This window comes from Petromyzon marinus, chromosome 58, assembly GCF_048934315.1.
Source record: "Petromyzon marinus isolate PM22_M1 ecotype Great Lakes invasive population chromosome 58, UKy_Petmar_22M1.pri1.0, whole genome shotgun sequence".
Taxonomy (NCBI): Eukaryota; Metazoa; Chordata; class Hyperoartia; order Petromyzontiformes; family Petromyzontidae; genus Petromyzon; species Petromyzon marinus.
The window spans coordinates 3962474-3988670 of NC_133724.1; the positions used below are offsets into that span (position 1 = coordinate 3962474).

At 51.0% G+C, this 26197-nt stretch overlaps 1 protein-coding gene across 1 annotated transcript in view; it reads right to left on the reverse strand.

Annotated features, from left to right (window-relative positions):
* Window positions 1-5789: 5789 nt before the first annotated feature.
* Window positions 5790-26197, reverse strand: part of LOC116955118 (uncharacterized) — a 79654-nt gene continuing 59246 nt past the window's right edge. Inside the window, exons 10-16 of the mRNA XM_076052869.1 lie at window positions 24467-24585; window positions 23401-23466; window positions 17227-17286; window positions 12842-13013; window positions 10948-11044; window positions 8501-8647; window positions 5790-7148 (exon numbers count right to left, since the gene is read on the reverse strand). Coding sequence (XP_075908984.1) covers window positions 7042-7148; window positions 8501-8647; window positions 10948-11044; window positions 12842-13013; window positions 17227-17286; window positions 23401-23466; window positions 24467-24585 — 768 coding nt within the window. The 3' untranslated portion in view covers window positions 5790-7041. The remainder of the gene's footprint in view (window positions 7149-8500; window positions 8648-10947; window positions 11045-12841; window positions 13014-17226; window positions 17287-23400; window positions 23467-24466; window positions 24586-26197) is intronic.

Genomic DNA, 26197 nt, shown 5'->3' on the forward strand with positions numbered 1-26197 from the left:
CAACTATACACTACACTACTATACACTACACTACTATACACTACTATACACTACACTAATATACACTATACACTACTACACACTACTATACACTACTATACACTACACTATGCACTGCACTATACACTACAATATACACTACACTACTATACACTACTATACACTACACTACTATACACTACTATACACTACACTACTATACACTACTATACACTACACGATACACTACACCATACACTACACTACTATACACTACACTACTATACACTACACTATTATACACTACTATACACTACACTATACACTACTATACACTACACTATACATTACACTATACACTACTATACACTACACTATACACTACACTATACACTACACTATACACTACACTATACACTACTATACACTACACTACGATACACTACTATACACTACACTATACACTACACTATACACTACACTACTATACACTACACTACCATACACTACACTATACACTACACTACTATATACTACACTATATACTACACTATACACTACACTAATATACACTACACTACTATACACTACTATGTACGACACTACTATACACTACACTATACACTACACTACTATACACTACACTATTATACACTACACTACTATACTACACACTATACACTACAATATACACTACACTACTATACACTACACTACTATACACCACTATACACTACACACTACACTCTACACTACACCATACACTACACTACTTTTCACTACACAACTATACACTACACTACTGTACACTACACTATACACTACTATACACTACGCTATACACTTCACTACTATACACTACACTATACACTACACTACGATACACTACACTACTATACACGACACTACTATACACTACACTATACACTACACTGCTATACACTACACTATACACTACACTGCTATAAACTACACTATACACTACACTACTATACACTACACTACTATACAATACAATACACTACACACTACACTACTATACAATACACTACACTACTATACAATACACTACTATACACTACACTACTATATACTACACTATGCACTACACTATACACTACACTATATACTACACTATACACGACACTACATTATACACTACTATATCATACCTGTCAACCGATATGTTTCAGCCCGTGTTCTTGTACAGGGAAATTGAGTTTTCAGGTCCATACGGTGTGTACAGCCGTTTCAATGCGGGCACAAAAATTACAACAATTGTCTTTTTGGTTGTTTCTCCCTTAAATTTTGATTTAAAGCTTTCGTGACTGCAGTAATTCATATTCTTAGCTCTTTCGGTAAAGTCACGTTGAAGGGAAACTATCAAATAATAAAATATATATTAAACAATAAAAATTCTCACGACGTTTCGACCATAACACAAACGGTCGTCATCAGGTGTGTCGGTTTGCATAAATTTATTTATTTTTAAACGGTGTATTTATTTATTTATAAGAAACGTCAGCGCCACGCGCAGTGATTTGGCAGTTTATTTAGAAGGACTAGTCCATCTATGTTCTGAAAAGAGGAGGGGGGAGACGAAAAATTAATGTATGCTGTCTGAAAGCCACTGTAAGCGTGAACAATCAATTAAGACCTGAAATGGTTTATCAAATCTTTTCAACGTGACTTTACCGAAAGAGCTAAGAATATGTTTCTCCCTTGTGATGGGACTTTGTAGGATAAACGTTGTAGCGTCTGCACGATAATCGATCTGCAGATGGCATGTGGTGGCTCTTCCCAATGATGTCCATCGAGGGCGGGCGGGGGGGGGGGTGGGAGATGGAGCGATGAAAATCGGCGCGTCTGTAGGGATTCGGGTGGCTTGTCACATCGCGGGCATAGAATTGTGAGAGCGGTGGTGCCACCTTCGGGGAGGTCTCCATCCAGCAGTGGATTGATCATGGCTGACGAGGGTGGGAGGGAGTGGAGGGACGGAGGACTTCATCCAGCAGTGGCTCGATCATGGCTGACGATGGTGACATTGCCATTCACGCAGACGGCGATACATTTTCACTCACAGATCTTTATTACCATTTCAAATCAACACATTCTCCTGCGGAGGGAGCTGGTAGGAACGTTGGGTTGCTCGGTCAATGGCCAGGGTCACACGGCACCACCACGTGGTGTATTCCGCACAATATGCCCGACTGTGAGGGCGGGCACAAGCCGGCGTGAGTAGGTTAAACATTGAGATTTATAAGGGCACCACGGGGTGACCAGCCCCTCCCCACCCAGCCCCTCCCTCCCCACCCAGCCCCTCCCCACCCTCCCCTCCCCACCCAGCCCCACCCCTCCCATTTTTGGATGCACGACGGACGGACACAATAATCCCCTGTGGGCTGGTGGTGTAGTAACCAGGAAGTTCTTACCAGTAATATTATTGACATATCACAATGCAATTACAGGCACGATAACGTGAAATCAAACTCAATGCAAATTCTTCAGTTTAGGATACATTACAAAATCTTCAGTTTAGGATACATTACAAACTCTTGTCTCTAAACGATTAAGCAACAACAAATCTGCAATCACCGCCCTTAGTATCTCTATCCCTCTTGGGTTGCACAAGAACCACTCCTGTTTTGCGCTGCGTACGGTGCGTTTGTTTGGCACGATGTCCGACGTTTCGCTCCAAGTCGCGCTGGTACCTTCTTGGTTTCAAGTCCAATTTTGGTTACAAACCCGGGAGAGATCGCGCCCGGCACGTTGACCCGCGTTCACCGAAACCACGCGAGCAAAAGAAAGTTCAGCGACGATGCAGCAGGCGGCAATCGGAGCGCAGAAAAACAAAAACACATTTACATTATGACACCTCCTTTGCCAGTAACAAGATACAGTAATAGGTTTTTACCCTTTAGGCTGGCACAAAAAAACTGACACCTTTATACGAGGGATCATGTTTGGAATAACCACAACACAAGCAGTCAAAAATGCAAACAAAAAGAGACAACTCAAGGACAGTGCATATCATTATGTTATCTCATATCTCACTCGACTCCCCTCCACTCACTCTCCACTCTCTCTCTCCCCTCTCATCTTACTCCACTCCCCTCCACTCACTCTCCTGCCTCTCCCCTCTCATCTCACTCCACTCCCCTCTACTCACTCTCCACTCTCTCATCTCACTCGACTCCCCTCCACTCACTCTCCACTCTATCTCATATCTCACTCGACTCCCCTCCACTCACTCTCCACTCTCTCTCATCTCACTCGACTCCCCTCTACTCACTCTCCACTCTCTCTCTCATCTCACTCGACTCCCCATCCACTCACTCTCATAGCTCTCCCCTCTCAGCTCACCATCTCACTCTACTCCCCCTTCACTCACTCTCCTGCCTCTCTTTTCTGTTCTCTCTCGAGAGAGAGCAAGGCGAGCTACTCCATTCATTTCCTGAAGAAGCTTCCAGCGCACGGAGCGAAACGCCGGACATCGTAACCGAACTGCGCGCGGGTAAAACTCGAGAACGCACCGGAGTAAGGCCAAGAAAGACGCTTTCGGCTTTCGAAGTGGTGGGGCCTCACTGTGGCCCTGGGCCATGTGCGGTCCACGAAGCCACTCCTGCACTCTGACATGGCCATTACGAACCGTCCCACCCAAAAAAAACACATCGGAAAGCCACCGTAGCTCAACTGCATCAAATTTACGCCGTGGAACAACTTGCGTCTCTCTCTCTCTAGCCCCGGGTTGAGCTCGCAGCGGCGGTGCCGAGCAGTGGAAACAATCCTCGGGGGGGGAATTCCAAATGCCGCTCGAACGGCCACCCACGAAAAACGCATCGCACTCCGTGAATGACAACTCTCTAGCCGCAGGCTCACATTCTTGTCTCGGGCACCACTCACAGGCACCAACACCCCACCCACCCACCACCCACCAACACCCCACCCACCCACCAACACCCCACCCACCCACCAACACCCCACCCACCCACCAACACCCCACCCACCCACCAACACCCCACCCACCCACCAACACCCCACCCACCCACCAACACCCCACCCACCCACCAACACCCCACCCACCCACCAACACCCCACCCACCCACCAACACCCCACCCACCCACCAACACCCCACCCACCCACCAACACCCCACCCACCCACCAACACCCCACCCACCCACCAACACCCCACCCACCCACCAACACCCCACCCACCCACCAACACCCCACCCACCCACCAACACCCCACCCACCCACCAACACCCCACCCACCCACCAACACCCCACCCACCCACCAACACCCCACCCACCCACCAACACCCCACCCACCCACCAACACCCCACCCACCCACCAACACCCCACCCACCCACCAACACCCCACCCACCCACCAACACCCCACCCACCCACCAACACCCCACCCACCCACCAACACCCCACCCACCCACCAACACCCCACCCACCCACCAACACCCCACCCACCCACCAACACCCCACCCACCCACCAACACCCCACCCACCCACCCACCAACACCCCACCCACCCACCAACACCCCACCCACCCACCAACACCCCACCCACCCACCAACACCCCACCCACCCACCAACACCCCACCCACCCACCCACCCACCAACACCCCACCTACCCACCAACACCCCACCCACCCACCAACACCCCACCCACCCACCAACACCCCACCCACCCACCAACACCCCACCCACCCACCAACACCCCACCCACCCACCAACACCCCACCCACCCACCACCCACCACCACCCACCACCTTCGAAAGACAGCCGCCCCCACCCACAGACAGCCGTGCCCCGATAGGCAACGCAATAACAATGAAGCCATTCGACCGCCACATCAACGAGGAATGGAGCGCGTCCGGGACGGCGTCCTACCCCGGGGGTTGCGGAGAAGTTGGGGGCACGGCGGACGGGGGAGATGGAGCGATGAGTTCGGTTCGAGTGCGAGGCGGTTCAACGGGCGGGTGGGGGCGGTTGCCCGGAGGAGGCCCTCGTCCGGCGGTGGGATGACGGTGCCTGATAACGATGGCACAGACAGCGCCCCCCATTACCGCTTGGCTTTATAGTTCAGCCCTTTCGGGTGGGGTGAGCGAGACGCGGCCAGATTTTGATTAGAAGGTAGAAATAATCGAAAACGCAAATGAAAGCAACGGGGCACGTAACGTTGCTACTCACTTTGTCTCATCAAACCCCCCAGTGGATTTCTGTTACGTTTTTTTTTACGATTGAGGCGCCGTCCATAAATGACGTCACGCGATTTTGGGCGATTTTTGACCCCCCCCCTCGTCATACGGCGTCACAAAAAGTCAGACCCCCTCCTCAAATATGACGTCACAAAGCTCTGCCCCCCCCCCACCCCCCAAAAAAACATGCTTCAAATCTTGATTTAAAGCTTTCGTGACTGCAGTAATTCATATTCTTAGCTCTTTCGGTAAAGTCACGTTGAAGGGAAACAATAAAATAATAATATATATATATAAAACAATAAAAATTCTCATGGATGTTTTCGGCCACCGTGAGAATTTTTATTGTTTTATATATATTTTATTGTTTCCCTTCAACGTGGCTTTACCGAAAGAGCTAAGAATATGCTTCAAATCGCTTTAAACTATTGTCATTGTAGTGCGTATTTAATGTGGCGCTGCACTCTGATGTAGGAGAAAACATTTATTATTATTCTTGGTTCTTTCGGTAAAGTCACGTAGAAGGGAAACAATAAAATAATACAAATATAAAACAATAAAATTCTCAATAAAAATATAAAACAATAACATTGTCAATTTTATTGTTTTATATTTTTATTATTTTATGGTGGTGACTTTACCGAAATAACCAAGAATATGATTCCCTGCAGTCGCGAAAGCTTTAAATCAAAAGAAAACATTTATTATTAATTAAGTAGAACGTGATTTAAAGCTTTCGTGACTGCAGGGATTAATATTCATGGTTCTTATTGTTTCCCTTCTACGTGACTTTACCGTAAGAACCAAGAATACGAGTAGAACGTGTTGTCTATATATATAGAGGACAGCACTGTCCTCTAGACAGTCTGGTCCCTTCACCTGATGAAGGCCACTTGTGTTGTGGCCGAAACGTCGTGAGAATTTTTTTATTTTATTTTTTTGTCGTTGTGTTTTTTTTTACGTGACTTTACCGAATTAGAACCAAAGAGTGCAGCCCAACCCCTAAACCACCGCAGCCACCGCCCCACTTAGCGAGGGTCCAGCGAGAGCGCTGCCCTCGTCAAAATCCGACGCTGCAAACGATGAGATCCACCCCCACCCCCCACCTCCCCATCAGAACGAGAAAGATGCGTGCCGGCCGGAAGCGACGGCGTGGACCGACATGCATTGCGCACCCCGATGCGGTGATCCGAGTGGCCGGGCACGCGAGGTCCAACGAACCGAACACTTTTTGTTGTTGTTTTATTTCACCACGTAAGGCCCGCTCAGCCGTGTAGCTCGAGTTCAGAAGCGACCTGGCCGTCGCAGATGACAGCCCAACGATGTGGCCCACCGCGTGGGAATGTACAGCGGCCAAATACAGCACCCCAAACGCGTGACGTTCGATACTAAACGTGTGGAGGGGGCAAAACCCGGAGGAACCCCGGAGAAAAATCCACGCGACCACGGGGGAGGTAACACGCAAACTCCAAATGTACAGCGGGCGTCGGGGTCGGACGCACGACCTCCTGCATACCAGGCGAGGTAGTTAACATCTCCTAGCCTCCGTGATGATGATGATGATGATGAGAAAGAGAGAGTGAGACACGCAAACTCCAAATATACAGCGGGCGTCAGGGTCCGGATCAAACCCACGACCTCCTGCATATCAGGCGAGGTAGCCAACATCTCGAACTCCCGCTGCATGTCGTTATTCCTCGGCGTCCTTTCCGCCCACGTGGGTTCGTCGGAGCGGTGGTGGCGGTGGTGGCGGTGGCTACTGTAGCGGCGGCGGTGGCGGCTGCGGCGGCGGCGTTTCATCCTGTCCCGGCTAGGCGCGGGCGAGCCCGAGAGACGCCTGTCCGGGGAGTCACCGTGTGAGCCGCGTGGGCCGGCCGCCACCCCCGCCGGCCAGAGGAGCCGCCGGTGACAGCTGGGAGCTCGCGGGGAGCGGAGACGCGGGCCTGTTCCCCAGATCTGCGGCAGAAGGCAAGCGGCAGGCGTCAGGTGGCGTCGTTGGGGCGGTCTGCAGACTGCGGGACGCCAAGGAAAGCCACGTTCGGGTGGCGGATCGAACCGAAACCTCCCCCCCCTCCGCACCCCCCCCCCCCCCCCAAAAAAAACCTTTCCTCTGGATAATATTGGTCACGAAAAGCCTCCTACTACCACCACCACCACCACTACTAGGCGTTAAACGGAAAGGGTGAGGTGGCTTGACGATGTTTTTGGGATCCTTATTGATCAATAATAGCAATAGCAACAACAACAACTAAATCACCGACTCGCTCGCGAAAGCGGGAAGCGACAAGGCTGCGGAATGTAAGGTCACGAAATTCGAACGCAGGGGGTTTGGGGTGAGACCACGATTCTAATCGCGGTTCGAATAATAATAATAATGATATTAAATTAATTATACCCGGGAAAGCCACGCTGAGCCCAAAGACTCTTTGATCAGGAGGGTCCTGCGTCGGGATGGTTGGCAATCACCAATGGCATTTGTATGTTGTTGTTGTTGTTGTTCGGAGGAAACCGGAGATCCCCGCGGGAGACTCAACGCCGCACGTCCACTGGGCGAGCAAACCCGTTTTGAGTCGCCAGCCACTGGCTCACCAGACGAGCCACGATCAGCTGGCTCCAGCCTCACCCCCCCCAGTGACGTGCATTGAGGTCAATGGCTGGGGAGGCACTGGCTAGTGTCAGAGCCAGATTCACACACGGCGGGGGGGCGTGGCCTCGCCGAGGGGGCGTGGCCTCGCTGAGGAGGCGTTGCCTCACTGAGGGGGGCGTGTTAGACACGTCCCCCTCAGTGAGGCAGATGTGATAGCTGCCTCCCCCTGGTGCTTTTTCATTGCAGTTTCACGACGAGACCAGCGAGCCTAAATATATTTATACACGTACGTGGAATAAGTTACCTGGAGTATGGAAGGCGAGGACATGAAATGAAGGGGTCTACAAACATTACATTGGTGACACACTGAGAGATAGTAACAGGCACGCGCTTATTGCCCGCGCTCCATCCAGTTACTGAGGGGTTGCGCAATCAGAGGGGAGGCTGAGCACGTCGCTGCCTCACCTCTCGTCTCTTACTGCAGTATTTGCAGCGGAGCTCCGCAAATTTGGCGATTTTGACGATAAAAAAAATGATTGGAATCGTACAGAAATGACATTTAGAACACGGATCGGTGGAAAAATCTTAAGTTTTTAGTTTATTTTATCATTCTTTTTTTTTTGTTACTTTTCCGAACAGCTATTTTCATTGGTGTATGACAAGGTGAGGTATCTGCCTCCCCTGACCGCACGTCCCTGTCCCCCCCCCCCCCCCCCCCCACCTGTGTAGCTGCTGGAGATGGCGCTGCTGCTCCGGGACATGATGAACGTGGTGTCGAACTCAGGTGGCAGCACGGCCGAGGAGGAGGAGGAGGACGGGAGGGGGGACCGCTGCCGGATTCCCTTCCCGCTCCGCGGCCGCACGTTGCCTGCGCCCAGACACACGGACGGCATTTTCACCTGCGCCATGCAGTTATGACCCCTGGGTCAGGGTGAAAAAGACGGTTCTAGCCTTTCTGGCAAATTAAACGGGGGGGCGGGGTGGGGGGCGGTGTGTTAAGACGTTCAAACTACAAAATAGAAACTTTTTTTGTAAGCAATCGGGTACTGCTGCATCGACCACACACAGTCCCCCCCCCCCACCTCCGCGGTGAACAAACGTGCTCCGCTAATATGCTCGCATTGCCCTTGGAGGAGGAAAAAAAAAACACAACCCTTATTTTTTTTCCCTACTACGACACTGGTAGAAAAAAACAATCAAACAAACAAACAAACAAAAAAAAGGCCCCCATGCCAGGACACAGTCCCGTTCTTTTTTCCCCACGACAATGCGGAAGCTGCTTTACCGAAGACCGCGCTGCTACGGAAACGTCGCGCTATAATAAAACCATCACCATACATGGGGGGAGGGGCGAAGCACAGTCCGCGATAGCACCGCGGGGATGCTTGCGCAAGGGCCGGACGAATACCCGAGGCGCGTGGGCAGCGTCTCGAAGAGTCCAGCGGCGTCCCGCTGTGCGCCCGCCCGTTATTCCTACACGCGCGGCGTAGTCCCGTTGACTCGATCGCGTTACATCCAATTTTGCGCTATGAAAATGTAACGTAGGCAGGAGAACAGAGTGTATATTTTTTGGAACCCCCCCCTCCCTCTCCGGGAGTATGAGTTTTATTATTTGCCTCCCTCCTCCTCCCTCCTCCCTCCTCCACTGGAGTAAAAATATGAATAGTACCAGATTGTTTTGATTTAAAGCTTTCGTGACCGCAGTAATTCATATTCTTAGCTCTTTCGGTAAAGTAACGTTGAAGGGAAACAATAAAATAATAAAATATATAAAACAATAAAAAATGTTACATATATTTTATTGTTTCCCTTCAACGTGACTTTTGAAGGGAAGCAATAAAATAATAAAATATATAAAACAATAAAAAATGCTACATATATTTTATTATTTTATTGCTTCCCTTCAACGTGACTTTACCGAAAAAAGAGCTAAGAATACGAAGTACCAGATAGTATTTTGACCCCCCTGATAGAAGAATTAGGACCTCGGCGTCAGCTACTCTACATTACGAGATGCCTCTGGTACACAAATACCATCATGAAGAATGGGCGGCCCCCCCCCCCCCCCTTCTCCAATCCGTGGCCGTCTCTCTCGGCCTAGGCGATGCCAACAATCCATCCGTCTCATGCTCGCAAGACGACTTCACTGGCTCCATCTCCGCAGGGTTTTCGTCCTCACGGGCGCGCTCCCCCCCCTTCCGTCGGCTGCCACTCCGCCGTGATCTTGACCATCGGTCATCAGCCCACGTGGCCTTGGCGCGTCCTGCCCAAGCACTGGTGCTTGTCGCCAAGTTGTGGGCATCAACCCCTCTGATCAATGTGGCCCCGGTGTTTGCTTTTGTGTCAGCTTGAGTCCCCAATAGCAACGCAGATTTAACAAAAACAGTTCCGTTCGTATTCTAGATTTGAAGCTTTCGTGACTGCAAGGATCCGTACTCTTTGGTTCTATTCGGTAAAGTCACCACGTAGGTAAAAAATAAAATAACAAAAAAATCACGACGTTTCGGCCACAACACAAGTGGCCTTCATCAGGTGAAGGGACTGATGAAGGCCACTTGTGTTGTGGCCGAAACGTCGTGATTTTTTTGTTATTTTATTTTTACCTACGTGACTTGTGTTGTGGCCGAAACGTCGTGATTTTTTTGTTATTTTATTTTTACCTACGTGACTTGTGTTGTGGCCGAAACGTCGTGTTTTTGGTTATTTTATTTTTACCTACGTGACTTTACCGAATAGAACCAAAGAGTTAAAGTTCCGTTCGTGTCGGAGCAACTCTACGAAAGTTTCCGTGACCCCCCCCCCCCCAACCTGCGTTACACACGGTGCACACAGAGCCACAATGCGTTAACCCTTCGATCTCGGGCAAGTCCCTAGCAGCAGCAACAGAGCTTTTACTCTCAAGTTGCATTCGTAGCGGATCAGCTCTACGAGCGTCACCGTGACCCCACGTTACACACGGGGCACACAGAGCCACAACGCGTGAACCCTTCGATCAACGTGGTACCGGTTCCCGACGGCAACGCAACGTCGCCCTCAAAGTTTCGTACATATCGCTCGATCATCACTGGGGTTTTGACGCACCACACCCTCCCCCCCCCACCCACCACCCCGTGTTACGGGCGGACAGTCAAGAGCGGCCGACGGGGCAGAGCTGTCTCGCGCTTTTACCCGCTGGGCTCTGGATGGGCGGCAGGAACGACGGGGCAGACGGCTCCAGCATCCCCCTGTAGATCTGTCCGTCCAATCCCAGAATGTGGATCTCCTTCTGCGCGACGCGTGGGCCCGAGCGCACGCGCGCTCCGGGTTAGCAACGAGGGGAGGCGGGGTAGGGGGGTGGGGGGTGGGGGGTGTGGGGAGGCGTGCCCACAGCAAATCTCAGCCGTCGAATGATGGCACGTTGTTCTGTCGTGACTGTGCATGATCCGAAGCCGTGTCTGTCCGGTTGCTCGCCGCTTTGCCGAACGAATGACAGCGTTGTACGCGGTCGCGCTCGTCGCACGCAAAGCGCTCGCCGCAAAAGAACCACGGCGGTAGCTCGCTGGTCTCGTCAAGGAGTGTAAAACATCATAGCAGCAGCAGCAGCAGCATCATAGCAGCAGCATCATAGCAGCAGCAGCATCATAGCAGCAGCAGCATCATAGCAGCAGCATCATAGCAGCAGCATCATAGCAGCAGCAGCATCATAGCAGCAGCAGCATCATAGCAGCAGCATCATAGCAGCAGCAGCATCATAGCAGCAGCAGCAGGAGCGACGTTTGGCTCAGCCGTCGAACAAAAACGGCGGTCGCCGCTTCGCGCGGCGCTTTCAGATGCGCTTCTGCGGCCGTCTGGAACGCTCTTCCCTTCCGATATCAGGGATCCACTGGAGCTACGCACTTTTCAAATCATCAACTAGATTAACAAACTCATTTCTTTGGAACTGCTTTTTGTGTTTAGTTTGTTGTCCTTCCCCCCGCACCTCCGATTTGCACGGTTGGCCACGAACGGTGCGAAAGACGTTCAACGTACATTACACCTGGACGCGAATCCGTTGGGGCTTGTTTTGTATGCGAGATATTAACTACCTCTCCGAGTGTACAGGAGGTCGTGGGTTCGATCCCGACCCTGACGCCTGCTGCTGTATATTTGGAGTTTGTGGTGTCTCTCTCTCATCATCATCACGGTGGCTAGGAGATGTTAACTACCTCGTCTGGTATACAGGAGGTCGTGGGTTCGATCCCGACCCTGACACCTGCTGCTGTATATTTGGAGTTTGTGGTGTCTCTCTCTCATCATCATCATCACGTTGGCTAGGAGATGTTAACTACCTCTCCAAGTGTACAGGAGGTCGTGGGTTCGATCCCGACCCTGACGCCCGCTGCTGTATATTTGGAGTTTGTGGTGTCTCTCTCTCATCATCATCATCACGTTGGCTAGGAGATGTTAACTACCTCTCCGAGTGTACAGGGGTTCGTGGGTTCGATCCCGACCCTGACACCTGCTGCTGTATATTTGGAGTTTGCATGTCTCTCTCCCCGCGGTCGCGTGGATTTTTCACCGGGTCCTCTGCTTTTCCCTCCACATTTATAATCGACGTCACGCGTTCAGACTTTTTGGCCGCTAGAGATTTCCGCGCGATGATGGGCAGCCCACTTAGTTGTGCTATCATTTGTGATGGCCAGGTCGCTTCTGAAAAAAAACAGCTGTACAGCTCAGTGGGCCATAGTAGTTTTTAGTATTATCTCTATTGAAAAAAAAAATCGACATTCTTCCCGAACAATTATTTCACTGGGTTTTTTTTCCTGGACGCTTCTGTTGCGCGTCGTCATTCTAAGATGTTGTCTTTGTTCGTGTTTTTTGTTTCCTGCGGTTGCACCCGAGCCACGAGCCTCATGGCTCACCTAATCAATGAAACTGAACATCTTAACATTGCAACAGTCCCACGTTTCCGGACGGTAGATTCCAGGGGCCACCGAGAGTATCAGCAGGCACACCAGACTCATCAGAGTTGGGTGGCGAGGGGGGGGGGGGAGAAGGAGGGGGGGGGGGGATTTAAAAAAAAAGAAATCGGCTCGGCACTGACCGTGCGCGAGGCCGGAACGCCGGGCCCCTCGTCGGCGCGGCCCTGCTGGCCGAGGGGCGGCACGCGGGCCACGCGCTTGCCCGTCGCGTGCGCGATGAGCGTGTGGCCTCCCCCGCACGTCCTCAGCGAGGGCCGCGTGTCCAGCGCCGCCGGGTCCGCCGGGTGCCGCACGCTGCCGCAGCGCCGAGGACGACGGGGACGACGGGGACGACGGGGACGACGGGGACGACGGGGACGCGTTGTTCACAAGCCTCTCTCTGTCTGTCTCCCTGTCCGTCTCTCTGTATGTCCGTCTCTCTGTGTCTGTCCGTCTCTCTGTTTGTCTGTCTCTCTCTGTGTCTGTCCGTCTGTCTCTCTGTACGTCCGTCTCTCTGTCTGTCCGTCTCTCTGTCTGTCCGTCCGTCTCTCTGTCCGTCCGTCCGTCTCTCTGTGTCCGTCCGTCTCTCTGTGTCTGTCCGTCTCTCTGTGTCTGTCCGTCTCTCTGTGTCTGTGTCCGTCCGTCTCTCTGTGTCCGTCCGTCTCTCTGTGTCTGTCCGTCTCTCTGTGTCTGTCCGTCTCTCTGTGTCTGTGTCCGTCCGTCTCTCTGTGTCTGTGTCCGTCCGTCTCTCTGTATGTCTGTCTCTCTGTCCGTCCGTCTCTCTGTGTCTGTCCGTCCGTCTCTCTGTACGTCCGTCTCTCTGTTTGTCTGTCTCTCTGTCTGTCTGTATGTCCGTCTGTCTCTCTGTGTCTGTCCGTCCGTCTCTCTGTCTGTCCGTCTCTCTGTACGTCCGTCTCTCTGTCCGTCCGTCTCTCTGTGTCTGTCCGTCTCTCTCTGTCCGTCCGTCTGTCTCTCTGTACGTCCGTCTCTGTGTCTGTCCGTCCGTCTCTCTGTGTCTGTCCGTCTCTCTCTGTCCGTCCGTCTGTCTCTCTGTACGTCCGTCTCTGTGTCTGTCCGTCCGTCTCTCTGTACGTCCGTCTCTCTGTGTCTGTCCGTCTCTCTGTCCGTCCGTCTCTCTGTACGTCTGTCCGTCTGTCTGTGTCTATCCGTCTGTCTGTGCCTGTCCTTCCGTCTCTCCGTACGTCCGTCTTTCTGTTTGTCTGTCTCTCTGTCTGTCCGTCTGTTTGTCCGTCTGTTTGTCCGTCTGTCTCTCTGTCCGTCTCTCTGTGTCTGTCCGTCCGTCTCTCTGTCCGTCCGTCTGTCTGTGTTTGTCCGTCTCTCTGTCCGTCCGTCTCTCTGTACGTCTGTCCGTCTGTCTGTGTCTGTCCGTCTGTCTGTGCCTGTCCTTCCGTCTCTCTGTACGTCCGTCTCTCTGTTTGTCTGTCTCTCTGTCTGTCCGTCTGTCTGTATGTCCGTCTGTCTCTCTGTCTCTCTGTCTGTCCGTCTGTCTGTCTGTGTCTGTCCGTCTCTCTGTCCGTCCGTCTCTCTGTACGTCTGTCCGTCTGTCTGTGTCTGTCCGTCTGTCTGTGCCTGTCCTTCCGTCTCTCTGTACGTCCGTCTCTCTGTTTGTCTGTCTCTCTGTCCGTCCGTCTGTCTCTCTGTCCGTCCGTCTGTCTCTCTGTCCGTCCGTCTCTCTGTCTGTCTGTCTGTCTCTCCGTCTGTCTCTCTGTCTGTCCGTCTGTCTCTCTGTACGTCTGTCTCTCTGTCCGTCCGTCTCTCTGTCTCTCCGTCTGTCTGTCTGGATGCGTGCGAGCGCGCGCGCGCATCGACTCAGCCTCGAATGAGTAGCCGGTGCGGTGTGTAAGCATCGCCGCCGGGGAGACAAAGGCGGCCGGGCGTGGTGCTGGCCACTCATCCCCTCGTGTGTCGTGCCGGCCTTCATAGGTACTGCATGTGTGCGCCAACTTGCAGAGCCAGTGAGTGTGTGTGTGTGACTTTGTGAGTACGTGAATAGGTGAGTTGGTGTGGGTGTGTGAGTGTGTGTGAGTAGGTGATTGAGTAAGCAACGCTGTCGTGGACAGTGCTGTGGGAGGGAGGGCCAATTCCGTTTGGCCTTTCCCCTCAGGGCGTTTGTAACCACCACACTGGCTAAATGGGGGCTCTGGATGGGTGCGAGGGGCTGATAACCCCTCCACCTTCAATAAATCACCACAAAACCACGTAAAAAATATCAAATTAATAAGCTTGTGCCGGAGGCCCCGGGGGGACAGGTAGCTATGACGGCTCCTGGCCAAACCCCAATTGGCGGAGCCAGGAGATTGAATCTTTACCCTCGGGGCTCCTCCAGAAACAACAAAAAGCCACTACGGATGGCCACGTGGAATGTTCGAACGCTCACTGCGGAGGAGAGGCTGCCACTCCTCTGTTGGGAGCTGGACCGGTACCACCTGGATCTCTGTGACATTCAGGAGGTCCGGTAGACCGGCTCTGGCTCCTGCCACCATTAGGGGTGGACAGTCCTCTACGCGGGGCAGGAGACTACCAAACAACAGGGAGTGGCTCTTCTTCTGAACAAAAGAATTAAGGGGGCGTGGGAACATGGTGGTGAGGTGTGGGAAACTGTAAGCCTCAGGCTACTTTGGGCTCGCCTTCCCATCAATGGGAGGCGAGGAGTGGTGGTCGTGGTTACTTATGCCCCCACCGAAGACGAACATTCGTGGAGGAATGCAGCCAAGGCCAATGAGTCAGATGCCTTCTATGACCTCCTGCCACAGGTGCTGGCTAAAGTGGCCCCTCGGGATAGGGTAATCTTGTTGGGTGACTTCAATGACCGAGTTGGTCATGATGCTGGCACCTGGTCTGGAGTGATTGGAGGGCATGGGCCAGATCAACTCAATAACAACGGTAGGAGGCTGTTAGATTTTTGTGCAGCCTTTGGGCTTGTAATTACCAACACGCTGTTCCGGCATCGGTGCATCCACACAACATCGTGGATGCATGCCGGATGCAAGCAAGAACATCTGCTGGACTACATAGTGACGGAACAGCGGATGCGGGCCCATGTCCTTGACACCAGGACCTCCCGTGGAGCTGATCTACCCTCTGACCATCGACTTGCCATCCGTAAGATGCGCCTGCCATTCTTCCACTCCGGTGGTGGATGTAGACCCAGGACCCCATTCCAACCTAATGTGGCCTGGTCTCAGCTAGCTGATGAAAGTTGCAAGCGAGAATTTCATCATCGCTTCCGGCTGGGATTGGCATCGTCCCCCACTTCTCCAGATGCCGAGGGTAAATGGGCGAGGTTTAGGACTGTGACTCAGGCAGCTGCAATGGCTGCTTTGGGTACGCGGTCCAGACCTCCCCAGAGACCCTGGCTGACAGAGGATGTGTTCAGGATGGCTGAGAAAAAGCGACAGGCCCACTCTAATCGTCTACAGCATCCCACGTCAGAGAATGTGGAGGGTTACCACAGCCTTCACTCGGAGGTTCGGAGAGCCGTGAGGCGCTTCAAGGATGGGTGGTGGTCGCGGGTTGCTGAGGAGATGGAGTCTGCCTCAATGGCCCGCGATCACAAATCCCTATTTAACTCCATCAAAAAGTAACCTATTACCATCATTAGGCGAAAAAACGGTGATCCAATCTCCGACCCCCAGGAAGAGGTTGGCAGATTCGCTGAGCATTTCTGTGAAGTCCTGGGGGAGGGTAAATCCCTCGACATAGAAAACATCATGGGACAAAGTGGGGATGACCCTGCTGAGGCTGCGGTGCCTCAAATATTAGAGGAAGAAGTCACCCCTGTGAGTGGCTGGCTGAGGTGCCATCTGTTGAGAAAGTACTAAAGGCGATCCAGAGTCTGAGACCAGGAAAGGCACCGGGCAGAGATGATCTTCTAAGCAAAATGCTGAGGGAGGGTGGCGTTTGTGCACAGACTGCCCTACATGACATAACAACAGTCTGGACCACTGGACGGGTTCCGCAGGATTGGAAGGATGCCCTTGTGGTCCCCCTCTTTAAGAAGACGCTGCTGGGCAGTTGGAGGCAGTCGCCCTCCAACAACAACGGAGGGCGGAGGAGTGACGCTCACAACAATGAGCAGAGCGCAGGGTGGCTAAAGCACAGCAGGTTGGCACAGTAGGGGGCACAGGTGGTGCATCAGCCACTCATCTCAGTCAGTCAACCCGTGGCACCAGGGTCTGCCTCATGACCTGCCAGCAGGCGTTCGACACTTCACGTGGCCTCAAGGTGCACCTAGCCTGGCACAAGCGTCGTGGTGACGTCACCGCCACTTAGTGGCGAATGGCGGTTGTTGTTGTTGTTGAGCAAGCGAGTGGTTTGTTGTGGTTGCAGCTGAATTTACCGCTTAATCTGTGGTTCATCGGCTTGCGGGCTGAAAATATTTTTGTTTTACTTTTACATTCCAGTCGAAACAGCGACAGGGGGAAAACAATTTAAGCCAAACCATCCATTGGCCATCCCCTGTACGCCACTGGATAACCGGCATCACAGCTCTGAAAGAATAAAGCACCTTGCAAGCCCCTGGGGGTTCTTCTGCTTTGATGTCGCCACTGGAACGGTGATCAGACGCCTGGCAAAGAGGAAGGAGACGCAACACACGTGGCAACTGTTAAAAGCGAGCCGGGCAGTGCGGTGCAGCGAGTGAGCATTTGCCTGTAGGTGTCAAACCTGCGTGTGTGTGTGTGTGTGTTACGCGTGTGCGCATGTGAAGGTTTCAGTTTCGAACGTTTGGCCTCTCATAATCGTGGGGCTTTCTAGTGGGAACTCTGTAACGTTCCCATTTGTCACGTTCTGTGGGTGGGTGAGTGAGTGGGTGAGTGAGTGTGGGAGTGAGTGGTGGAGCGTGTGAATACGTGGGTGGGGGAGTGGGGAGTGTGAATACGTGGGTGGGTGAGTGTGAACACGTGGGTGGGGGAGTGGGGAGTGTGAATACGTGGGTGGGTGAATGTTGAATACGTGGGTGGGTGAGTGGGGGAGTGGGAAGTGTGAATACGTGGGTGTGTGAGTTAGTGGGGGAGATTGTTAATACGTGGGTGGCTGAGTGAGTGGGGGAGTGGGGAGTGTGAATACGTGGGTGGGTGAGTGTGAATACGTGGGTGGGTGAGTGAGTGGGAAGTGTGAATACGTGGGTGTCTGCTAAAGGCTATACGGTGAAGGGGGGCTCCCCCACCCCCCCCCCCTAAGGTCTGCTGAAGGATACACAGTGAAGGGGGGGGCTCCACTCCCCCCCCCCCGCTTCACCGATTACCGCCACACTTACTCATTGGTGTTTTTCGGTAAAGTCACATACGTGACGGGAGAGGGAGAGACTTTTCCGAGAAAACACCAATGAGTAATTTTATGCAGTTACGAAAGCTTTAATACTTCATTACCGCCACACTTGTTCTAAACAACGCGCAGCCTGCACGTCTCACATGGTCAGGCTCGGTACCGCGACGTTGATGACGACCGTCCGAGCGAGCGAGCGAGAAAGTCACGGGCGACAGAGAGAGAGAGTCACGGGCGAGAGAGAGAGAGTCACGGGAGCGAGAGAGAGAGTCACGGGCGACAGAGAGAAAGTCACGGGAGAGAGAAAGTCACGGGCGACAGAGAGAGAAAGTCACGGGCGACAGAGAGAGAGTCACGGGCGAGAGAGAGAGAGAGTCACGGGAGAGAGAGAGTCACGGGATAGAGAGAGAGAGAGTCACGGGCGAGAGAGAGAGAGTCACGGGAGAGAGAGAGTCACGGGATAGAGAGAGAGTCACGGGAGAGAGAGAAAGTCACGGGCGAGAGAGAGATTCACGGGATAGAGAGAGAGAGAGTCACGGGCGAGAGAGAGAGCGAGAGAGTCACGGGAGAGAGAGAGAGTCACGGGCGAGTGAGTGAGAGAGAAAGTCACGGGCGAGAGAGAGAGTCACGGGACAGAGAGAGAGAGAGAGAAAGTCACGGGCGAGTGAGAGAGAGAAAGTTCCCTCCGCCCCCCTCCCCCCCCCCCAGCTCCACTTGTGTGCGGGCTCGCTGCGAACGGATTCCTCGGCGCAGTGAGACGGAACCGTGCTGTGGTAGGGGCACGGTTCGCCACCTTTCCCCACGCAGAGGTCCCTGCGGGTAGCCTTAACCGACTGTCGGGGAGGCAAGTGCTGTTAGCGTGTAGCACACCGGGCGGGAGTGGGTGACCAGCACCACCCACGGCCGCCTTTGTCTCCCCAGTGGCGATGTTTGAAAAATATTTCCTATTTCAAATTGTAACCACGTTTCTACTTTCGTCCAAGCAGGCTTTCCTCTTTCGTCCGATTTCATCCCCAAACCTTTCACGGCGTTCGTGCCACGCGCCGTGTTTTTTTAATAGAAGTCGTACAGCGACCATCTCTTACACAGTGGTACCACGGAGATCGAAACTTAATTCGTCCCAGAAGGCCATTCGAACGCCGATTTGTTCGAACACCGAATTAATTTCCCCCATAAGAATTAACATGAGCGACGTAAAATTGGTTCCAGACGCAGGACATCTCTCATTATAAAGCATTTTTACACGGAGTTTACAGCGATTGCATAAAATCAAACAAAAAAAAGCAATAAGCACAATAAGCAAATGGAATGAATGAATAAATACACGGAATTATTTAAATAAACGAACATTGAACTTCACTTTACCTGTAGTAAGGAGAGTTGATGGCTTGGGTGGAAGGTGGTGGTGCTATTGTTTGGAAGGGGAGCCCCCTTCAATAATAACGTTGGGTAAATGCCCTTCTGGGCTCATTTCTCACTTGTGCCTCTTATCTGCCACTAACTGCGAGTCACTTGAGCTCTTTCTGACTAAAAACTCATCTAAAGAGGTGTGTTCCTGCCTCCGTCTTAGAACGTTTCGAAAGTGACACATTGCATTAACATTAAAAAGATTGCTCACTCGGTTGGCTGCTGCCTTATCTGGGTGATAGTTTTATAAAAAAAAAAATCTGTAACTCAACCAATTTTGCACACATTTCTTTTATCACTGAACTAGGGGCATCATCCCTTCCCTCCTCCCCCTCCTCTGAAGAGATTTCCTCTCATACGGTAAAGCCTTTGCCTGGGCAAGCGTCACGCACGCTGGGTCACCACGTGTCTCAGCCGCGTACAGGATTGCCCGTTCGGCCTCCGAATTTCGTTCGGTTTCCATTTCTAGATACTCCATCAGATTTTGTTGTGAGGAATTCGCGTGTCGATGATTTGTATGTATTATTCTTTCAGAGCCTCTTACGTGCCACCATTCTCAACAGAGGTCGTTACATTTTTTTTTTGTACACGACTCGACTTTTGTAAGACGTGGGAGTCATCTCTTTCACCACGTTCATTAACCCGTTGAGAAGATATTGAAGATGGACATTACACATACGTGGGGTATCTACAAATGGATCAGAATGGATATACAACAAAATGATTTCTGTTCAACGGTATCTTGGCAACTTTAGTCGGTCTATGTTCCCATTGCATGGCCTTGCGAGGCTTGCTCTGTTACTGAGTCTATGTCATGCACTCACTTCTGCTTGGGGCGCGTATATATCAATCGTTTGAACGTTTCATGTTTGTGATGCGGATAGGTCTATGCCGTACACTGCGATCCATTTATAGATCCCCAGAATTGAATTCCGATTACTTTGTCAACAGGCGAGCTGGTTTGGTTTTTGGTTTATTTTGGCGCAGGAAAAACCCATTGGGCGGTATCTACTCACTACATGCCTACACACCCTACATACATGCCTACACACCCTACATACTACAATAGAGTCAGTAGTATCTACATACATGCCTACACACCCTACATACTACAATAGAGGCAGTAGTATCTACATACCTGCCTACACACCCTACATACTACAATAGAGGCAGTAGTATCTACATACATGCCTACACACCCTACATACTACAATAGAGGCAGTAGTATCTACATACATGCCTACACACCCTACATACTACAATAGAGGCAGTAGTATCTACATACATGCCTACACACCCTACATACTACAATAGAGGCAGTGGTATCTACATACATGCCTACACACCCTACATACTACAATAGACTCAGTAGTATCTACATACATGCCTACACACCCTACATACTACAATAGAGGCAGTAGTATCTACGTACATGCCTACACACCCTACATACTACAATAGACTCAGTAGTATCTACATACATGTCTACACACCCTACATACTACAATAGACTCAGTAGTATCTACATACATGCCTACACACCCTACATACTACAATAGAGTCCGTAGTATCTACATACATGCCTACACACCCTACATACTACAATAGAGGCAGTAGTATCTACATACATGGCTACACACCCTACATACTACAATAGAGGCAGTAGTATCTACATACATGCCTACACACCCTACATACTACAATAGAGTCAGTAGTATCTACGCGGGGCCAAAAATCTTCGAAAATATCGGTCGAACACCGATTTGTTAGAGTTCTGGTGCGTTCGATTTCCGAGGTTCCGCTGTATTTGTGTTCATTCACAAATGTTCTACCTACCTCAGTGACTTTACCGAAAGAACCAAAGAGTATGGGATCCTAAATTTTGATTTAAAGCTTTCGTGACTGCAGTAATTCATATTCTTAGCTCTTTCGGTAAAGTCACGTTGAAGGGAAGCAATAAAATAATAAATATATATAAAACAATATATATAAGTATGGGATCCCTGCAGTCACGAAAGCTTCACGTCAAGATGTATTAATACTGTACTTATTTCTGTGATTATACTGTAAACAATTAATAGTTATTTTTGTGACAGCAGTTTAATACTACAGTGTCCATGGTTATTTTCGTGATTGTAAAACGCGTGTGCAGTATTCACACTGCGCTTATTTTTGTGACTACTGTAAAATACTTTTTTTTGTGCTTTAATATATTCATAACGGGTCCTAAGTGTGGTGATGGCAGAGCTAAGAGAAACCACGAGGTTCTCAATTTGCAAGAAAATCTGGACAAAATCAAACTTTCATGAGCAAGGCTAAATAACAGGCTCTGCTTCTGACATTCGTCCATGTGCTCTGCTCCCTAACCAGACGAAAGTGCACCGAGTTACTCATTTGAGGCTGAGTCGACCTAGCGGAGGCCCCGGGAACGGTTCGTCACTGGTGTCGGTGGCGGTGAGCGGGAATCGAACTCGAGTGTGGCATGGGCCGGGGGTTCGTAGCGCGGCGAAGCGCCACCGCTCCCCACGCACGAGTGAAAGCGGTCAAATTCCAACGCGGTTCGAATTCGAACCTCGACCGATGGGCTGCCCCATCGCCGCACACGCGTCGAATACAAGGCAAGGGACAAGTCGTCGCCTCTTCTTTGGTTCTTTCGGTAAAGTCACCACCACGTAGAATGAGAATAAAATAATAAATTGATAAAATAAAATAACACAGTAAAATTCTCACGACGTTTCGGCCACAACACAAGTGGCCTTCATCAGGTGAAGGGACGAGACTGTCTGGAGGACAGCGATGGAGCGAGACGTCGTGAGAATTTAATTGCGTTATTTTATTTTATCAATTTATTATTTTATTCTCATTCTATACGTGGCGACTTTTACCGAAAGAACCAAAGAAGATGAATCCTTGCAGTCACGAAAGCTTTAAATCGAAAAGTCCTCACTTACTAACAACTCCTCAATAATTTTTTAATTGCTGGAGGGGTTGCCCCCCCCCCCCCCACCCATACCTACCTGAAAATCCTGGCTACGCCATTGATTACAACAAGTTTTGCTATCTCAGGCGGTACCCAAAAGTGTCAAATCTATGGTCTGGGCCCCCGGGCTCTGTGGGAGATACATAGCTCTGGGATTTGAATGGACACGTGATGCGGATTGCACAAAAGGAATAAACCCCATCGAGGGGGACCTTTTGTTGGCCGGTATCAAAATGATGGGGGGGGGGGGAATATGGGATTCGGCCTTTTCGGCTTCTTAAACACCACCACTTAGAATAAGGGGCCGTCCATAAATGACGTCACGCGATTTTGGACGATTTTTGACCCCCCCCCTTCCCTCCCTCGTCACACGGCGTCACAAAAAGTCAGACCCCCCCCCCTCAAATATGACGTCACAAAGCTCTGCCCCTCCCCAAAGCCATATTTCCATTTTAAAAATAAAACGTGCTTTAAGTCGCTTTAAACTATTGTCATTGTAGTGCGTGTTTAATGTGGCGCTGCACTCTGATCTTGTAGGAGTGTTGTTATAACACAATTAGTGTTGTCATAACAATTATATATTTATTTAAAGTTGCGCCTTTTGATGTGACGTCACATTTCTCAAACCCCCCACTCCCCCCCCTCTCGTCACACATCGTCACAAATGTCTGACCCCCCTCCCCCCCCCCTAACCCCTAGGTGCGTGACGTCATTTATGGACGGCCCCTAACCCGTGTCTAAATTTCGAAGTTATTACCACGCTATGTACAATTGTATAATTGCTATATTCTTAGTTCTTTCGGTAAAGTCACGTTGGAGGGAAACAATAAAATAATAAAATATATATATAAAACTACGTGACTTTACCGAAAGAACTAAGAATATGAATTACTGCAGTCACGAAAGCTTTAAATCAAAATGTATAATTGCTGTGAAGGCGTTCCACAATTGTCATCAAGGTAAGAAAACAAAGGACTCTTTCCCCCATCGGGGATAAACCCGCCGACCGGATTCAACGTTCAAACTCACGGGGCGGGCACGGGTAGGTCCAGCGGACGGTCACACGAGATGCAGTGGAAACGGGCAATCAGTTGCCTGCAAGTAGAACAATGAGGACATTTACGACGACGATGATGATGACGACGACGACGATGATGACGATGACGACGACGATGATTCGTTAACTTATACAGGGCGCAAGCCATCCGGCTACCGCGAGAGATTCGTTCATGAGGCTATCCGCATATACAAACACGGAGACAATTTCAACCGAGAAGATGGATTCTGGGCTTAGCAATCATTGGAAGGATTCGATAAACCATTTCGGGTCTTAATCGATTGTGTTCACGCTTACGGCGGCTTTCAGACCGCATCCGTTATTTTCTTTCACCCCCCCCCCCATAGATGGACTGGTCCATCTGAACAAAGTGTCAAATCGCTCTCCGTGGTTGCTAACGTAAAAAAATAACCGCCACTTTTTTCAAATTTTCTTGCTGTGGTTTTCACACCTGACGATGATTGCTTGTGTTGCAGTCGAAACGTCGTGAGAATTTTATTGTTTTATATTATTATTATCTTATTGTTTCCCTTCTACGTGGTGACTTTACCGAAAGAACCATGAATATGAATCCCTGCGGTCACGAAAGCTTTAAATCAAAATGTATACAGGGTGTTTCATAAAAATGTTAACACTTACATGGGACCAGCTTTTTAAATGGGGAAAAGAATGGATAATACACCGTAACATGAACACATTCCTATGGAGGGAGCTGCTGGTGGGAACGTTGGGTTGCTCGGTCAGTGGCCAGGGTCAACGGCGGCACCACCACGTGGTGTATTCCACACAATATGCCCGACTGTGAGGGCGGGCACAAGCTGGCGTGAGTAGGTTGAACGTTGAGTTTTATAAGGGCACCACGGGGTGACCAGCCCCTCCCCACCCAGCCCCTAAGCCAGCGCCAGCCAACCATTGCCGTCCGTGCCAGTGCCTCCGCCCCGCTGCCACTGCCACCCCGCTGACACCGAGGGGGGGGCGGGGGGGGGGCGGGAAGGTGGGGGGGAAGGAGAGGGATGGGGGGGGGGTGGGGCAGCCGACCTTCGAAATCCGGCGGCGTCGTCCGCTTGTATCTGCGCGCCGTCCCGCAGGCGCAGTTTGACGGCCCGCCAGCGCTCCTCCAGCTCCCGTTTCAGCGGGTCCAGCTCCATGCGGTCCAGCTGCGGCAGGGGCGCAGCGTCAGCCAACGGTAGTCCCGCCCGTTCGCTCCGTTTGTTCGTTCGCTCGTTCAATCGCTCGCTCATTCGTCAAATCATTGAGAGCGGGGTCCAGCGAGATGTTGACTACTTCGCCTGGTATTCAGGAGGTGGCCTAGTTCGATCCCGATCCTGTTGACGTCCGCTGCTGTCCATTCGGAGTTTGCGCGTCTCTCTCCCTCCCCGTGGTCGAGTGGATTTTTTTCTCCGGGTCCGCCCGTTTTTCCCTCCGCATTTAGAAACGCGCGTTCGGAGTTACCTGGCCGCTAGAAATTTTCCGCACGATGACGAGAAGCCACTTCGCTGGGCCGTCATTTGCGGCCAGGTGGCTTCTGGAAAAAGAGCCACGAGGCTGAGTTTGGGGCCTTACCTGGTAAAGTATTTTTAAAAAATTGTTTTAGTGTCAATGGTTCCGCATTGCTGCCCCAGATTTGTCGAATGTCTTTCCCGCTCACCTCCAACTCGGTGACCTCCCTTCCAATGGCGGAGCCAGGATTTTCAGGTAGGTATGAGGGGCAACCCCTCCAGCAATTAAAAATGATAGCGGAGTTGTTAGTAAGTGAGGACTTGTCGCTTGATTTGTATTCGACGCGTGTGCGGCGATGGGGCAGTCCATCGACCGAGGGGTCCAATTGCGAACCGCGTTGTTAGTGATCGGCATCGCGCTCGCTGAAGGTGTCGATGCCTTCAGGGAAGTCGTGGACTCTGTAGACGCGACCGCGCGCAATTCTGCGAGTCGCTTATAAACCGCTTTGCCGTTAATTATTGCCAATCATGGACTCAGACTATTGTCCTACCATCTCGTAGAGTCTCTGGCCACGTAATAATAATATGCTACACAGTGGCAGTGGGGGGTCGCATCATGCCGATGTATCACTAATAAACCCCAATGATCCGATCGAAATTAGGGATTTTGATCGGATCATTGGCGGGGGGGGGGGGGGGCACGTGACACCCCCCCCCCCCGCGCCCCCCCTTCAGCTCACCCTCTTTATTTCCCTGAAGGACCAAAACACACACCCAGCGTTCACTTGCACCAGCACCTGACCCCATTTTTTATTTCCGCCACCCCTTGCTCCCGAACGTTTGCGGCGGTCTTTTTTGATACGCGTGTTGGGCCTTGCCTGGCAGTAAAAAGTAAAAACGATTATTGGTTGTTGAAAAAAATAAAGGCGAGGAGGAATAAAAATGTTTTTTTTAAAGATCGTTCGATCTTGATTTGAAGCTTTTGTGACTGCATGGAATCCACACTCTGGTTCTTTCGGTAAAGTCACGTGGGTAGAAAAAAATAACAGATCGCGACGTTTCCATCGCAGTTACTTCATGTTAATAGCTCAACTTATTGAAGAATATATTGAGTATATTTATTACATTGATGTAGTTTATACTTGGTTCTTTCACATCGGCTTATTGTATGATAGTTGGGTAGTTGCAGTTCTTTAGCGTCAATATACTAAACGCCTCTGTTGATATGTAAACTCTGACTTTAACATAGCTACTTCCGTGACCAGTTACATGCTAATCCCTCACACTAACATCATGCTAATCTCCCAGTTACATGCTAATTTCTGACTTT